This window comes from Lampetra fluviatilis, chromosome 25, assembly GCF_964198595.1.
Source record: "Lampetra fluviatilis chromosome 25, kcLamFluv1.1, whole genome shotgun sequence".
Classification (NCBI taxonomy): domain Eukaryota; kingdom Metazoa; phylum Chordata; class Hyperoartia; order Petromyzontiformes; family Petromyzontidae; genus Lampetra; species Lampetra fluviatilis.
In genome coordinates, this window is record NC_136299.1 from 3,781,868 (window position 1) to 3,800,405 (window position 18,538).

General features: G+C 47.3%; 1 protein-coding gene across 1 annotated transcript in view; it reads right to left on the minus strand.

Annotated features, from left to right (window-relative positions):
- Positions 1-4,558: 4,558 nt before the first annotated feature.
- The window catches only part of LOC144941609 (estrogen-related receptor gamma-like), a 253,804-nt gene continuing 239,824 nt past the window's right edge, over positions 4,559-18,538 (minus strand). The window contains exons 6-7 of the mRNA XM_078867929.1: positions 13,143-13,268; positions 4,559-4,869 (exon numbers count right to left, since the gene is read on the minus strand). Of these exons, the coding sequence (XP_078724055.1) occupies positions 4,559-4,869; positions 13,143-13,268 (437 nt within the window). The remainder of the gene's footprint in view (positions 4,870-13,142; positions 13,269-18,538) is intronic.

Sequence of the window (18,538 nt, forward strand, 5' to 3'; positions counted from 1 at the left end):
AAAAGGATAATGAATCTCATTGCACCTTCAACTAAACGTGTAATAGATATGCAGATTGATATATCATTCACTTTTGAAATATGCTGCAATGTACGTCCATAAGGATTGCAGCATTTGGCCATAAATGTGAGGTGTCTGCACAGTGGTTGTAAGTTCTTGATTGCCCTTTAACCAATTAAATAAAAAAAACTCCCAAGGATTTTAGTACCCCCCCCCCCCCCTTGTTCACTCTTCTCAATCCTCAATGTTTGAAAATCAGGCCCAACACCGGAGGTGGCACAGCTGCGCAGAGAGAAGGCCCCCCCAGGTACGGCTTAATGTTGAATTTAATTGAAATTAATAGGAGGCTACATTGTGTTTCAACGTTGCTTTTCAAGTCGCACGTGTCAGGCTAATTTTCAATTTACATTTATTTTTGCATGAAACCGCTATTTCAACTGTTTTGTATTAATGCCGTTCGAATCCAAACAATATATATTTAAGTCAACAATTTATACCACTGCAAATGTCCCACACAGCTGGAAATAATGGCCCGTTCTCACGCCTGATTCAGGAATCATTGTTGTTAAATTGTTACTTTGGCTTCTAGCAACAGGAATGTAGAATTGTCACCACTCAGCGGAGAGACTGAGCCAGCGCTGGTGGTATCTCAATCCTTCGCCTGAAGCCAGGTCAAAACCTCGCACAATAACGTGAAAGACCTCGACCCATTCAAACGATGAAAGCATCACATATTTTCTGGAGCTCAGACCCAGGCAGCTCCAGCTGAAAAAGAGCCCTGATAATTGTTCAAAACATATACATATTTTTCCATTTACAGAAGACCCTCCTCCATTATTGATTCAAATGTGAGATCAAGGGCTTTAAGGGTTTATTTTACAAGACTCCTTAGTCTGCATGCTACAATGTCCATGCAGCTGGGTGGTATTTTGAGACAAATACGAACCGGTGTGTTTTTGTTCTTCTTCTCCGGGTCGGCTTTGCACCCCCACGGAATGAGCCGACGTTATCATCAAGCGGACGGCATCTTCACCGGTCGCCCCAGTGACGCAACAGGGCGACGCGTTGCGCCCAGCCCGACGGTGAAGCGGAAAACACCACGGTGAGTGCGCTACCCACCGATAACTTTTGAACGAATGCACAAACGAGGCTGCTTTGCTTGCAGCGAGAGCGAACTTTGGGATGCAGGTGACTGAACGTCGAGAGGTGCCGCAACACCAAACGAATGCTGGATTGTGATTATGGTAATGATGACGCAGACAAAGGATGACGGCCATCCAAAAAGCCGAGAGTTGACAGCACTTTACTAAATCCCCGACTCCTATTTTTTTTTTTGTTGGACTTAAGGGGGCTTTAGGTACATTTTCAACGTTCTAATGCTACGTAATAAAGAGACAGAGGGGGAAAAAAAATCTATCAAATCCCTACCGAGGGAAAGAATTGGCCTTCCGGTAATGACGGCAGGTTACGGAAAAAAGAAAGCGGGGAATAAAAAAGCGGCCGTAAAATAAAAATAAATCTAACAGCGGCAATTACACAACTTCACGAAAATGAAGGCGATCGCACACTGTGAAATTCAGTTTATTTTGTACGTGCTTTGTCGAATGTGCGGCATTTAATACCAGGATGATGGCGCGTGTGATGCGCAAGGCACCCCAAAGGGCATCAAGTCTATTATGGTTAATACCGGTCTGAAATCCGGATGTTAGCCCGAGCACGTCTCTACGACGTTTACAGCTACCTGGTTCATTTCCCTGACAGCGCACCTCATCGGTGGCCAATGGGATCCGAAGTCAGTGCTTCCTTGAATGGGTACCTGGTGCACTATTTGTATGTATGTAGAACTTCTTTCACACCGCACGTAGCCAACCGTGCTCATCGGAGGTGCTTCCGTGACCAATGCCACAATTCAGAAATGATTCTTTTCATCGTAGCGTTCACACGAGTCACAACGCCGACGGTGTGTCGTACGCCCTTCTCCACCCGACACGGTTGAATAAAGGATGTCACGTGAAAAAACGCGACGATATTTATCGCACACCAGTGCAGTGGAGGGCAATCCGTAACATTTAACGATTTGGAATGGCGTTTCGCTGATAATTACAACCAGAGTCATCATCAGGCAATTGTGACTCAAACATAAATCTCGACTTACCCCAATGCACTGTTTAAGCATCATTGCTGGGAACATGAAGGCAGCAGGGTGTAGTAGTTACGGGGTCCGGCCGTCGTATCGGCCACCCCAACGTGTGCACTGTTGACTTTTGGATGTTCTTTAGCTCCTAGGTTCTAAACACTTAACAGGAGACATCTGTTTGTCGTGCGTGTGTGCGAGACGGCTGTTTCACTCACGTTAAGTGTCACCTCGTGCGTGCATTCACAGTAACCGAAGCTCGCTGCCGTGTGCGCGCGTGCACATACCCGTCTGTGCACGTGCACAGAGCATCCCCAGTCCTCTTCCTCCTACGACCCTAATTCCTGACCCGGCTTCGACGTCGCCCCTCTCCACGTGCACCAAACAACATCTCTCCCCCAGCCCTACGCCGCGCTCCCAATCGGCTCAACTATCCGGCCACCAGACCTCTGCCCCCACCACCCTTCACCTACCCTCATCCGTGCCGACGTCACCACTTCACGCAACGTACCCCACACCCCGCTGCCTCTCGTCCACGCTGTACCCATCGGACACCCTCACTCACCATGACATTCCACCTTATTCCTCCGTACCTGCCCCAGCAACATCAACTCCATTCCCAGCCCCTGTCCCTCCATCCATTCCGCCACCTCCTACACTAACTGCCGTCGGCTCGCATTCTAAAGGGCCCTGCAAAGGACGCCGCATGAATCCGAAATGGAATAGAGTGTGAAGATGCGCTGACTGTGTGCATTCGTGTGTCTTGTACGACGAAATAGCAACGATTCGTGAATGTGTACACAGATCTAAGTTTGCGTACACATTCACAACAAGGAAGGTGGCACCGGATGCCAGATAACGAAATGCAGCATTGCAAACGTAAACACTGGAAAATGGATGTCAACAGTGCAATTGCCGTCGAATCTGGCAGAAGGAAGGAAGCGATCTCAAGAGTGTGGCAGAACTGTTGGCTATGACAAACGCTTATCTTGACCTATGCGTAATTAAAAACTATGCTATGGCCCGTCACGTGCGGAGAAAGAGTAGTGAACAAAATTTGTCTTGCAAGCGTTCACTTTTCACAGGCAAATGCTGACATTTTTAGAAGTTCCCATGAGAAATAACAGCAGAGGTGTCGACAGAAATCAGCAAAAAGTGTGAAGATATTTTAATCAAATGTAATGCACTTTCATATGAACTGGAGCAATCACACGCGCCACGTGGAGACACGCGGGCATTGGGAGTCATTCGTAATCTTAGTGAAAATATATTTGATGCTAATTAATTTGTTTCCTGCAAGGCCTGATGACATTTCAGACAACGTGGGTCTTTCCAACCGTCATTCACTCACGACAATGAAAATACGGCTGAGTAGCGTGGTGGTCAGCAGACAATTTGAGCGGCAGATTTTGAAGTGGATCCTGGAGAGCCCCTCTAGAGGCTATTTTGGCCTACTCTTCCATTCTGGCCAGATGCCTTGAAAGAGGGTGGGAGTACCCACACTTTACCCCATCGCACATGACCTGCAAGGCAGACAAGCTGTTGCATTACCCATTTGTTCTGCTGGGTGGACAGAGGCAGGTCACGTTGGCGAGATGTTAACTACCCCCCCTGGTATACAAGCGATGATGGGTTCCACCCCGCCGGTGAGGCCTGTTGTATATTTTGAGTTTTCATGCTCCCCCCCGTGGTCACGTGGATTTTTCTCTGGCTGCTCCGGTTTTTCCCTCCACACTTAGAATCAACATGCGTTCAGAGTTGTTGGCCGTTTTTACAAATATTCACGCGATAGGCCGCTTCGTTCAGCCATCGTTTGTGATCGGCAGGTCGCCTCCGAAAAACAGGCACGCAGCTCAGTGGGCCTTACCCGGTAAGATAAAAAATATAGACTAAAAATACGAAGAAACTTGCACCATCGTTGCAGCTGCCTCGCCGGGAGATCGAATTGAAACGATGACTTTCGTGACGCAAATCCGGTGCGCTAGCCCGTTTCACTGCCGCTGGGGCGTTCCCTGTCTAAGGCTTGAAATGACAACCCGGTTCGGTGTGCAGACCATCAGCGTCGGTGCCTCTGCACGCAAAGTTTGCTCGCCACAAATGAACCGCAATACCTTTGACGATTTCGTCAAGGAGCACAAACCATCACGACGCGAACTCCGGTCATCCTCGCTTTTGGCTGGCCATCGAACAAAGACGCTCACCGCATCGCGCGCTTTCAGGTGCGCTACTGTGGCCATCTGGAATGCTCTTCCTTCCGATTATAGAAAGCCAGTGGAGCTGTGCACTTTAAAATCATCTCCAATGAAAACTAATTTCTTCAGAACTTATTTTTATGCCCTTCCCCCGGCACCTCCGATTCGCACTGTCGGCTACGCACGGTGCAAGATAAGCTCAACGTACATACGCATACACACACATTACCCGTTACGGGAAACCAGTTCGCAGTTGCCGCAGGCCCCTCTCTCTCTCCGAGGGCCCTGGCCACGAGCGCGTGCGATTCTGAACTGACGCCGGCGCTGCAGCCGCGACCGGCGTCACTTCCTTCTCCGCCGCACCACGTCCGCCCGACTGACCTGGCACGTGCTTGGCCCAGCCGATGATGACGACGAGCTCGCGGTCGGCCAGGTCGCACAGCGTGGTGAGCGCCTTGATGTCGCTGTCGGGCACCGTGGGGTCTGGCATGGCGTAGATCTTGTCCGGCTCGGCCACGATCAGGTGCGACACGATCTTGTTCACTGCGGCGGGAGGCAGGGGGACGCGAGATTTGTTTTTTTTGCGGCCGCTGCGGCGTTTCGCTCGCGCTCGAAACGTCCGCGCTCACCGTAGCGGGGGGCCTTGGGTTTCTCGACGAGTTCCAACCACCGGCGAAGTGTCGCAAGGTGGCCAACTTTTTGGCAAGAGCCGTTGATCTTGCACCGCTTCATTTTCAGTATGCCAACGAGATTGCCACTGGTGTGGCACGTGCCCGTTGATGACGTTTCATGGCTGCGTTCTTTTTTTTTACCAAAATTACTTTTTAAGTGTTTCACAAAACACCAATAAGGGGAGGGGCTCGTGTAAGCAGCGTGGGGTGATGACAGGATAGCAGCAGTAATCTTCTCCTTATCGGGGCTCTCACACGCTCCCTCCTGTAGAGACTCTTCTTTACTCTGATCACAAGCTGTGTATGATCTGAAATGCATTGGTTGCTGTTGCATATAGATCATAGAAAGAGTATGATCACATATTCTTGGTTCTTTCGGTAAAGTCACGTAGAAGGGAAATAATAAAATGATTAAAAAAAACATAATAAACGTAAATTCTCACAACGTTTCGGCCACAACACAAGCAGCCGTCCTCAGGTGAAGAAACAGAGCTGTCGGAAAGACAGCGTTCCAATGAACACTGCTAAGCTTGGTATACGCTGCAAAGCTTAGCAGTGTTCATTGGAGCGCTGTCTTTCCGACAGCTCTGTTTCCTCGTCTGAGGACGGCTGCTTGTGTTGTGGCCGAAACGTCGTGACAATTACATTTTATTATGTTTCATTGTTATTATTTTATTATTTCCCTTCTACGTGACTTTACGGAAAGAACCAAGAAGATGAATCCCTGCAGTCATGAAAGCTTCAAATCGAAGTATGATCACAGTGTAGCGCTATTATTTCTGAAGTTAACGTTATATACGTCAGTTATCTTCGATCCATTAATAGTTTATATGAGGTGTTGCTCAGACAATATCAAAGATGGGAATATACATGACGCTACAGACTAAAACTAAAAAATGTTTTATATCTTACCAGGTAAGGCCCACTGAGCTATACAGCTATTCTTGAGAAGCGACCAGGCCAGATAAGTGGCTTATCACGTGGACATGTATAAAAGCAGCCAAAAACTCTAAACAGTCAGTAATCACACAATCAGTAATCAGAGGCTGCAAGCTTTTCTGCAAGCATCCTTACCAGCTGGGTGCTCACATTATTGATCCCAGGGGAACAATTGGGTCGACTCGACCCTGGCATGGTAGCTAGCTCAAGGCTCAAAATTAGAAGCCCTGATGCCCTTCCAACTTGGGCTATATCCCAGACGCTTGTGTATCTAAAAAAAACCAAAATGTGTCTCCCTGATCAATCATGCAGCGGCGGTGGCACTCATCTCCTTTGGTTCCCGAGCCGGGAATGGAAATTCTACATTGCCATGGAGGGGAGCAGTCTATTTATAGGAAGACTGATGTTGACTTTTATTGTTGTATGGTATATTGTATTGCACTCCCACCCTCCCAGTGGGATGATAGCCCGAGTCAGCGGCCAATCGGATGTGAATTGCTTACACTCATGTGTGTGACTGAACTTGTGTTTAGCAGTCCATTTTAAGCAAGTCAATGCCCTGTTCGCAATTTTGTTCACAGCCAATTATTACTCGCTGGCCACAGGAACCACAACATCGACCCCAAACAAGCCAGCCCAGTGGCAAACGCAGTGGCCGTTACGCGACCAAGTCGCCTGGCACACACGCATCCTTTCTGTGTGCCGTATACACACACACAAATACACACACGGAGATATTCTCCGTAGCAGCCCATATCGACTGTCGGGCTGTCGGGCTTGTTTCGCACAGATGAGCAACAGAATTTTTTTTTTTGCACAACCATTAGCAGCCCTGACGGAGTGGGAGCCTAATGTTGTATGCAACACGAGATGCAAAGCGAGTGCCGAGCCTTCTCTCTCGATTCGGCTCCGGGCGGTTTGGCTGGTGCGACAGAACAACCGCGTATACACTCGCTTGTGCGCTCGCAGAGACAATGAGTCCCCTTTTAGCCCGCGGAGACCTTTGGCGCAAAGGGGGCGGGTGGCGTGGCCAACAACCGCACCTGGCCACCGCCGTCTCCCCGAGTAGGGGCGTTGAAACACGAGGCACCGACGCACGTGGCCTCGTCGGCTGCGGGGGGCCAAATGTCGCTCGCGAACATCTATCAGGGGCTGCTGTTGAGCGCGCACGTTGAGTGAAGCGAATGCACGCGTTTAGAATGCACTTCTCTGCATTTTCGGTGATACTTTGTTATCGGACTGGCACAATTCCATACCATGCACTGCTGCAACTAGGCCTCCCTGTACCGTGTCAGTCAAGAGGATTGTTTTTGACCCATGCTGGACCACGTTGGCAGCCCCGTGTGGTGAAGGGGTGGTACCGCCGATTTGCACGGTTGGCTACGTACGGTCCAGAAGAAGTCGAACATAGACACAGAGACACTAACCGCGGCCTTGGTAGTGGGGAATCGAACTCAGGATGTTCACCACTGTTTCACCACTCCCCGCATCGTTGCACGTACGTAAGGGGTTATTTTTCAATAGATCAGAGGTTTAGTATCCCCAGCCCTAAATGCAAATAGAAATCTAATCATTAATCATTAAAGGATTAAATACTGCCCACTGCCTATTCAATCAGATCGGAATCAGGGAAGGGGAGTTTAAAGCAATAATGTATTTCTCTCCTTTCAAAGATGGCTAATTGTGGGGCAGTCGATGAAAATAACACGCTCCTGCCATGGAAATGTGGAATTTCCATCACGGTTCTCAGGATCACAGATGTGAGAATGAGTGCCACCTAAATCGTATCTTAAAATAATTCATATAGCCCTTTACCCGAGGCGCTTTACACAGAATGAGTAACGGTACACACGGATGTGACGGTGGAGATGAGGTGAACGAAATTGAGAAAGAGGAAGCAATCGGGGCAAATCTGTGCTGTGTGAATTCGGTGAAAGCGCGAAATCGATGGCAGTGAATGATGATGAATTGAACGACTGGGGAGTGGTGTCCAAGCAGGGAGACTCGTTGACTTTCGACTTCACTAAACTTAATTTTAAAGTTCCACTTGGTAAATGTGAACATGCAAATTGTGGCAAACGGCACCACCAAGTTGCGTCGCCTCATGTTCACGTTGTGCTCAAAATCATGACGAGGACATCAAATTTAAAAGCGCCACAGACAGGATCGCTCAAAACTCCGGTAAGAGTGGCAGTGTGACACACGTCCATGTGTGCGTGTGTGGAGCGGTGGTGCAGTGGTTAGCACACTGCGCTACGAACCCGGCGATCCGAATTCGATTCTCGCTCACGTCCAACACCAGCGACGGTTATCTGAACCAGTTCTGGGCCTCCCGTAGATTGACTCAGCCATAATTGAGTACCTGGTGTGCGCTGTGTAAACAACCACTAAGGGAGACACTGGCGGCTGGGCATGGTGCTGGCCACCCACCCCCACGTGTGATGTGCTGGCTTTCATAGGTGCTCGCAAACAGCACCTGCCCTAAAAGTCTGTTCAGTCCACACGGGGGATCTTTGTCTCCTTGATTAACACAATGACCACGTAAACATTCTCAATTCCAAGCCCTAAACCTAACAATGCAAATTTTAACTGCATCCTCCTGAAATTGATTACACTTAAGAGGTGTAATATTTCAAGTGTATGTATTGGTAGATTAGTGTTCGGTGCGTGCACCAGTTGAGCCACCAGTTGAGTTCGTTACACAAGGAGTAAAGGTGATTTCGTTACAAAAGGAGTAAAGGTGAAGCCCTGTAATGTGTTGCTCACACTACTGCTTGCAGAAGGTCCTCCTCTATAGAGATATATAAAGAGTGTCCTCTGGCTTACTCCTTCCTCAATTGGCCAGATGTTTTGGAAGAGGTGCGAGTGCCCACACTTTACCCCACCACAAAATGGTACCTGCCAATCAAATTACTGCAGTGTACCAATTCAAGAAATTTGCAGCATTGTTTCAACTGCTGGGCTGGGGGAAAGTATGGAACCGGTTGATCTCTGGATTTGCAAGTCGGGCAGTCACCTGAGTGTTTCTATGTGGACAGCAAAGGGCATCTCCTGGTGTAGCATGGGCCTAAAGGAGGATCATGTGATACCATTTACATTTCACGACACAATACATCCCTCTGTAAACGGAAAATAGCACATTTTATGACAATCGTTAAATGTAAAAAATAGATTGTCACCACACAAGAACAAAAAATGATAGATAGTGAAGCCTTAAAAGCAACAAAGATGTAAATTTCAGCCACGTAAACAACGCTCACACAATGACAGGTATAGGACTTCGCATTCTTTTTTGGCGGGCCTACTCTTACACACTCAAGCAAGCATCCTTCCAGGGCTAATGAAATAAGAGTACACTGCGAGACGTGACTTTGTGGGATGCTGTACAAAATAACATCCCACACGGTGGCTAGAAGATGTTAACTACCTCGCCTGGTGTACAGGAGGTCGTGGGTTCGATCCCTACCCTGACTCCTGTATATTTGGAGTTTGCGTGTTCTCCCCGTGGTCACGTGGATTTTTCTCGGGGTCCTCCGATTTTTCCCTCCACATTTAAAATCAACATGCATTTAGAGAATTTGGCTGATAGAAATTTCCAAACGACGAGCCACTTCGTCGGGCTATCATTTGCGGCCAGGTCGCTTTTGAAAAATACCTATATAGCTCAGTGGGCATTACCTGGTAAAAAAAAAAAGTAGTTTCAGTACTTCTAGATTTGAAGCTTTCGTGACTGCAAGGATTCATTTTCTTGGGTTTTTTCCGGTAATGTCACGTGATTTTACTGAAAAACCCAAGAATATAGTTTCAGTACTTTTAACGATTCCATCACCCGCATCGTTGCGTGAGGCGGGCCTTCTCTAGGAGCCGTCCGGTGGGCCCTGGCCACGCCAGTCATTGGGCTTGGTGCCGTCTGGACAGTTGCGAGGGAGACCCGGTTACTCGCTGCACCTCCACTCCATCATTGTGAACGTCCTTGCTGCGAGCACCGCTTACGATGGGCCACTTCGCTGCTCGTTGGAGCAAGGGGTCACCGCAAGGTTACCACTTTATCCACTGGCACAGCCAAGCAAGTGCTGGCGGGGGGAGGTCATGTGTACGGGTCGTTATTTCGCTGGTTATTTTTCGTGTCAAACCAGCTGCGATATGCGGGCCTCACAATAGTTAGACGTCTGCATCTATTTCGGGATCAAGCATCGCCAGGAGTGTGACGGATGACATGTTCATCGCGCGGTGTCATTCACTCCCGCTTGTGAAATTGCCAAACTGCCAAAAACCGCGGCATTGGCAGCACGGCTCGGCTCGGCTTCGGCAACAGAAAAAACAAGAACCTGGCGCCTCCCTGGGCTGCATCGGGCTGGTTTGGCACAGACCCGGTACGGGTCGGTTGGACAGAGTGAAAACAGAAGGGGTATTTGTGCCAAATTTTGTAACGTGAAAGAGAATGTTCCTTTTTGCGTCCGATTGCCCGGCAAAAGCGTGCCGACATCTCCAGTGCCTTGAAAGGAGCAAATCACAAAGGCAATGATTTTCGGTAGTTTCCTCAAGGTTCGACGGCTGGCCTCTTCACTTTGCCTTTCGGATCACCCGCTGGGTAGACAGAGGGACTAAAAAATGTTTGGGAGAGTGGTGGGGGGGGGGTCAAGATTTTTTTGGGCTGGATCGCGCAAATATATAAATGTGTCGTTAAACCTGCCACCACCGGACACAGCCAATTAGTAAGGTTTGTCACGTAAACAGAACGTGCCCATTCGTTGCTCGTACAGCACACCGGTTGTGTGTTGGAGAGCCAAGCCACAACTGACTCCCAAATGACTTTCACCAACGTGCGCCTTGACCGGGAATTGAACGCCGCGCCCTTTTTTAGATCGCGTGCCCAGCGCATTAGCCTTTAACACCTAGACAGCTGAGGGCTCACACCAGAAGGGCACGTGTAAAGTGGCACGGGGGGGGCGGGGAGAAGTGGTTTATTGCCGAATGCATTTTTCAAGCGTTAACACTCGCCCAATGGCCCCGGCCCTTAAGCCCAGCCCCCCCCCCCTCCCCCGTCCCATCCCTCGGTGGCATTTTAACCATCCTTATGACATTTAAAGCTTCCATTTCTCTCCTTCAGCCCCAGCCCCATCCGTCAAGGTAATTTATGCAGACCTGCAGGCACGCCGTGTCTTTACCGATCCGCCTCATTGAAGTCTTCACCGCGCTAACAGACGAAATTCATGAGCCATCAGAATTACACGCGCGTTAGGGAAAATGTTACTCACGGCACGCTGTTGACCGCTCCCACCCCCCCCCCCCCCATCTCTCTCAACTCGCGGGGCCCATCTACTCATGAACGGCGTCCAAGCACCAGGCAATGGGTACAATGAAGCGGACGGGATAAGTTGGCACCCCTTCCCAAACTGGACGGGACAAGTTGGCACCCCTTCCCAAACTGGACTGGACAATTTGACGGCAACTTCCCAGACTGGATGGGACAATTTGACGACCACTTCCCAGACTGGACGGGACAATTTGACGACCACTTCCCAGACTGGATGGGACAATTTGGTGGCACCTTCCCAGACTGGATGGGACAATTTGACGACCACTTCCCAGACTGGATGAGACAATTTGACGACCACTTCCCAGACTGGATGAGACAATTTGACGACCACTTCCCAGACTGGACGGGACAATTTGACGACCACTTCCCAGACTGGATGGGACAATTTGGTGGCACCTTCCCAGACTGGATGGGACAATTTGACGACCACTTGCCAGACTGGATGGGACAATTTGACGGCACCTTCCCAGACTGGATGGGACAATTTGGTGGCCGATTCCCAGACTGGACGGGACAATTTGACGGTACTTTCCCAGACTGGATGGGACAATTTGGTGGCACCTTCCCAGACTGGATGGGACAATTTGACGACCACTTCCCAGACTGGATGGGACAATTTGACGACCACTTCCCAGACTGGATGAGACAATTTGACGACCACTTCCCAGACTGGATGGGACAATTTGGTGGTCCCTTCCCAGACTGGATGGGACAATATGACGACCACTTCCCAGACTGGACGGGACAATTTGGTGGTCCCTTCCCAGACTGGATGGGGCAATTTGACGACCACTTCCCAGACTGGATGGGAAAATTTGGTGGTCCCTTCCCAGACTGGATGGGACAATATGACGACCACTTCCCAGACTGGACGGGACAATTTGGTGGTCCCTTCCCAGACTGGATGGGGCAATTTGACGACCACTTCCCAGACTGGATGGGACAATTTGACGACCACTTCCCAGACTGGACGGGATAATTTGACGTCCCATTCCCCGGCCAACTCTGTTGACCCGCATACTCGGCAAGTGTAAACACTGTCACGCGATGTAATGTCGCCGATGATATATATATTGATATATTTATATATTGTTTCTCTCTTTTGATGAGGCAATGTTGTTGACGAGTGCGTTGACATGCTTTATTCTGCTTACTTTTACTTGACTTACTTCAAGAAATAAGCGCGTAAAGTGTCCAAATTGCCAATGTTAGCAAAAGAAGTAGTACTGAAACGACTTTTTTTTACTTTACCAGGTAAGGCCCATAGAGCTATTGAGCTCTTTTCTCAGAAGCGACCTGGCCGCAAATGATAGATAAACGAAGTGGCTTGTCATGTGGATCATTTTTTTATAACAGTCAAATTACTCCAAATGCATGTTTGTCCTAATGTGGAGGGAGAAACTGGAGGGCCCGATGAAAAATCCACACGACCACAGGCAGAACTTCCAAACTCCAAATATAGGGGCGTATACTTGGAATTTCTTGTTTGTTGTCCTTCATCCGCACCTCTGATTAGCATGGTTGGCTATGTACGAAGTTCTACATACATACAAAAACAAATATCCCTCGCATAGCTTTGACAGGCTGTTGGGGCAAGTGCTGATAGCGAGCACCTATGAAGGCCGGCACGGCACACGAGGGGGTGAGTCGCCAGCACCACGCCCGGCTGCCTTTGTCTCCCCAGTGGCGATGTTTACACACCATACCAGGTACTCATTCAAGGCTGAGTCGACCTAGGGGAGGCCCAGGACCGGTTCAGATTATAATCGTCACCGGCGTTGACGACCGCGAGTGGGAATCGAACTCGGGTCGCCGGGTTCGTAGCGCAGCGTGCTAACCGCTACGCCGCCACTCTCCGACATACACGCACGTACGCACGCACGTACCCAGAGTGCCGTTGCAGGGCTTCTTGATGGGCTGCGTGAGCTGGGGGTTGAGGTAAGGGCTGTTCTCGGCATCGATTCTCCTCTTGTACTTCTGACGCCCGCCACGCACCCTGTCCAGCCGCACACCTAGACGGGGGGGGGGGGGGGGCACCGCGACAGAGCCGGGAGTGAGAAGAAACCTCAGGGGATTCAGAACGCCACGTTTGCCCCACGCCAATGTGCCCCAACGTTGACGAGCACAATGCTGGCTTCAATACACTGCATCATGATGATGATGGGGATCATTCCGTAGTGTAAGGGACCTTCAATCCGGAGGTCACCAGTATCATCTCTAGGAGTGACAGTCGAAACATTGGACACATTTCTTGAAATTCCCTCTGATTCTGTCCACCCAGCAGTAGAAACGGGTAACACCAAAGTTAGTTGGTCGGCAGGTCGCTTGGTCTAGGTCTAGACAGCTTGGAAGAGTAGGCCAAATATGCTCTCAAGATATCTGTCTAGTCGAGGCCTTGCCGCCCTGCAATTCATTTCAGCCCTACACCTTAACCTTGATAACGAGTACAATGCTTAAAACGTAGACTTTCCCGACCAATATTCTCAACAACAGAGGATTTGGGTTAGATCGCTTAAATAAAAATGCGTCTTTAAACCCACCACCACCCGACACAGCCAATAAGTAAGGTTTGTCACGTAAACAAAAGATGCCAATTTGTAACTAGTTCAGCACACCGGTGTGTTGGAGAGTAAACCCACAGCATTGACAATGCGAGTACAACGTTTCGCCAGTAATTACTACCAGCCTCATCAGGCGACAGCCAGAGTTATGGAGAAATCCTCCTGTTTCGGCCTTGAATCTAGTGATGAAGTACAATGCTCTGTCAAACGTCTATCCATTTAAATCACCCCAAGGTCTCCCGTAGACCACGTGGCTTGTGTATGGTCATCCTCACTCTGAGCCCCTCCCCCCTGTGAAAACAGACGCCGCTCCTCCTCCATGTAGCTCACTGCTGATCGCTCCTCCCTTCTCTCTCACTCTCTGCCCCCCCCCCCTCTTATGGCACTCTCTTCCCTGATATCTACGCCATGTCCTTGACGGTGTTCTCATTCCCGTGATGTGCCACGGGTAAAAAAAAAGTTTTATATTGGAAATTCCAATAATAATAATATGAAAGTGTCTTTCTAGATTTGAAGTTTTCGTGACTGCAATGATCCATATTCTTGGTTCTTTCGGTGAAGTCACGTAAGTAATAAAATAAAAATAAAAGATAAATAAATTTAAATCGTGATTTAAATGTATTTTTTTTAAATCTTTTTTTTCTTTTTTTTTACCTATGTGACTTTACCGAAAGAACCAAGAATATGAAAGTGTTTTCTCAAATGAGTGTAGAGTATTGCTCCACTCTCTAGGTGGTCCTGAGTCATTTGTTAAGGTTGTACGTTTCTAAGTTTGGGATGTTTCCAAAGGACAACATCGACAACATCCATCGGACAACATCGCTGACCTGATTCGAAGTCAAGATTCTCATGAGTAGAGCCCTCTACCAACACCTAATAAAATACATTACATTCGTGTCCATGTGCTGGGTCAAAGAAGCATTCCACGATTCATATTGTATAACGTCTTTCACACTTTCTCTATTTGTAAGCTCTGTTTGACAGTCAAGAGTGCAACGCCACTCGGATGACACAATTAAAAATGATGGAATAAGCTCACCTCTAAAACAATCAATTTTCGGAATTAAAACGACTTAGCAGAAAGCCAAAGTCAAAAACGAGTTCAAGAGAAATTTCGATTTAAAGCTTGCGTGACTGCAGGGATTCATATTTTTGGTTCTTTCGGTAAAGTCACGTAGAAGGGAAAAAAAAAAATTCTCACGACGTTTCGATTGCCACACAAGCAATAATCATCAGCTGTGAAAACCACAGCAATAAAATTAAAATGTTATTGTTACATTTTTATTATTTTATTATTTCCCTTCTACGTGACTTTACTGAAAGAACCAAGAATATGAGTTCAAGTGAGTTGCATCTCCACCGTGCCTGAGGTAGCCCTCACCATCACTGTGTGCAGTTTGGAGCCAACGTGAAAATCCCACAAAATTGGTTTCTCATTTTATCAACCCCGGAGAGATTATGGTTCCAATTTGGTCACTGAGAGCGCCTGGTTTTGTTTTTTTCTATCATAAATACATTTATCTCAAGAAGTTGGATGCTAGAAACTATTGAAAGCAATGCACCAGCGAGAGCTGAGATTCTGAGTTTGAATCCTTGGCTCCTACACGAAATGACAAGGACACACACACAAGTTGTCTTATATCATAATGTTAGGTCTCAACCTCTTGTCAACAGGTTGTATATGAAACCGATACAACATTTCACACTCAAATAGGCCCAGACCAACCCTGAAGGCGTATTTAGCAGAGGCACAAAGTGAATTGTTGCTGGTTCCAGTGCTCTCTTGCATATGTACAAAATAAACCTTTGAGGGACACAAGACTAAGGCTTGTGATATCTCATATGGGTTGTGTGGGTTCGATGTCTTCTTGTAAACTATAATGAAATGCAGGTTGTGCGATTTTTGGACTTGAAACGTTGAATAATTTGCTTAAATAAGTGAGATGTTATGAAAATGAGATGTATCATTGACAAAAGCAAGCGGTTGTTGGCTGCCTGACCCGGAGTGAAAAGTGAAACGGATCGGGCACAGAACAACGTTTGCAGAAATCCCCAACTCTGTCCGAGGAATTAATTAAACCAGAGTGAAATGGGTTAAGAATAGTGAAACATTTCACATTTCATTTTTTTTTTCCTTGTGAACAGCTATAAAAAATATTACCGAATAATTAAATATGCAACTAACATTTTACACCTCATTAATTTAATACTGACCTTATGAGGAACCATCAGAGTGAATCAAAATATTACCATTTGGTTAGCGCAAAGTGTTGGTGGAAAGCGTTTTCCAACTCTTTTAGGATGACGAACAGACCATAAATTGCAGGAGTAGAACATTTAAGAATATTTAATTGGAGATTTAACATTTTATACAAGTGTCAGCAGTAAGTGATTCATTGCGCTTATTACGAAAACAGGCGGATTGAACGTAACATTCATTGTAATTTTTATAATAAATATTAGTAGAGTAGCTGATATATTTGATGGAATGGAAATTAAGTTATAATGTGGGTCTTTATTTTAATTGTAACTCTACACTCGGTGTACACTGAGAATATATTCTCAATAGCTTTTGATACATCAAATTAATTTAGCATTTTTGCAATGATACCGTTTCAAAGAGTTAATAATATTTGACAGGACCAGGATAAATGCATTATAGATTTCTTAAGGTTGCATATTACCATCCTGACTCCACACCCTCCAGGGTCTATCATTGGTACCATTTTGTCAGCAACAGTTTCCCCATGCCATGGCTGGTTTGCACAGAGCATTGTGTGATTTCCACCACGGGCTTAGCGACCCCGATGGACATGATCTCCCGCTCGCACTTTTATTCCGAGCGGATAGCCACGTCGATTTAACAGTATAGCGTATGCCGTATAGATCACTTCCATAGGAATGTGGAGTTTTGAACCACTGGCTCAGGGCTGCTAGCGAGAATAAAAACTTGCAATTACCCTAAAATCATCATCATCATCATCAAGAGTAGTCTGTTTAAGAAACTGTGCAAGGTGCAGCCCTTTGCACGTCAGTACTTTAGTACCAATATCAATTGTAAAACATTATATTGGTATGCTCACTTCTGTAAACAACTATGCAATAAAAAATATATATTCTTCGGGGTAAGTATTTCCGTGCAGACTACGAGTTAGATAATATTTTTTGCATAACAAAATTCAATAAAAATCGTGATAATAATGGACAAGGCGCCCTTAAACCTTGGATCTCAGAGCGCCGTGCAGGTAAAGGAGGAAATGAAGTGAGAAGCAACCGGAGGAGAGAGACTAACGAGACAGACAGTGAACCAGAAATAGAGGCCATACTAAACAGATGTGGTGGGGGTCTTCCACTACTGCGAGCTCCTGACCTCCAAGGGCTGGGAACTCACAGAGCCTGGATGCTGTACGGACGAAAGCCCCGTGGTGGTCACCCCAGGATTCAAAACCTCGAGCGTGGTTACGCTGAGGAGGAGGTCAGGATTGGTGGCGTTCAGAAACAAACTTTTAAATGTAGATGCGAGAAAGTGAAAAGAAAACACGCACGTGCATCGTTAAATTTTGTGATGATTTCCTTCATTGTGAAGTTAGACTAAGGATTATTATCAATGTACTCAAACAAAAGTTGGGTGGTGCCCCGTACCCTTTGAGGGCTCTTAGACCACGATGGAAATGCTTCACGATCACGTCGCAGCCATTCACAATGGCCTCGATCAGCAGTCAATCAGCACTGCGTTGCCACAACGCAAGTACCCTTATGCATTGAACCCCAAGAGATGATAGACGGCGTTGACCTCTGACCAACAAGTTCAGCATTGACACAAAACCCAGATGAAGATTTACATTATTATGACAGTCAAAACAGGGGGGGAGGGCGAGGGGGAAGTGTTACTAATGAGATCTTTTCTCCAACGTATGTGTGAAGTAACTTGTGAACTAACCTCATGCATAAATATGTTGGCTCACAACCGTGTGTGTTTGCAGTGTACGCGTATGTATATGTCACAAATGCTTGAATCTCACGTCTCTGTGAGGCTATAAACTCGAGAAATGTGACTTCGCCTCCCCATCCACTACCCCGCCTTCCCCACTCTCTCTCTCTCCCCGCTACTCTTTTACCCACTCTCTCCTTTATTCTTCTTACTCTCCCTTCTACCCCCCCTTCCATCTACTCCCTCTCGCCCAACCCCCCCCTCCTTCCTTCCACCAGCCTCTTGAATGTAAGGATTCTCCTTGCATGGCCTCGTGTTTAATAACGCATGAATATGTCTTTGTGCCACTGTGGGTAATGCATGCCGCAATTACTGCATCATGTGACAGACACATGTCAGGGAGTAGCAGTGAGTGTGAACAAAGTGCACTCGCGTTTGCGGGGCGCACGTTAGCGCCGGCATGTTTTCATTATTAACCCCTGTTTTTCATTATTATGATTAAATTTCTCCGCTAATTACACCCCGGTTGAGTTATTGGCAGAAACTCACGGTGACATATCACATTGTGGAGCGGCCTAAAGGTCATAAATGCGGCTTGCTCTCTAGTTGCCTTTTTAAGGCGTTTATCTTACCACAACACAGCCAACCGCCAGACTTTACCGTAGGCAAGCGCAATGGTTCACCCCTCACCTATTTGCCAAATGAAGCCCGAACACACGGCAAGTGAAAAATCACCATCGAATTTTCAACAATAGTTTTTTTTTCCTCTTTGTGCAGTAAATTAATGACA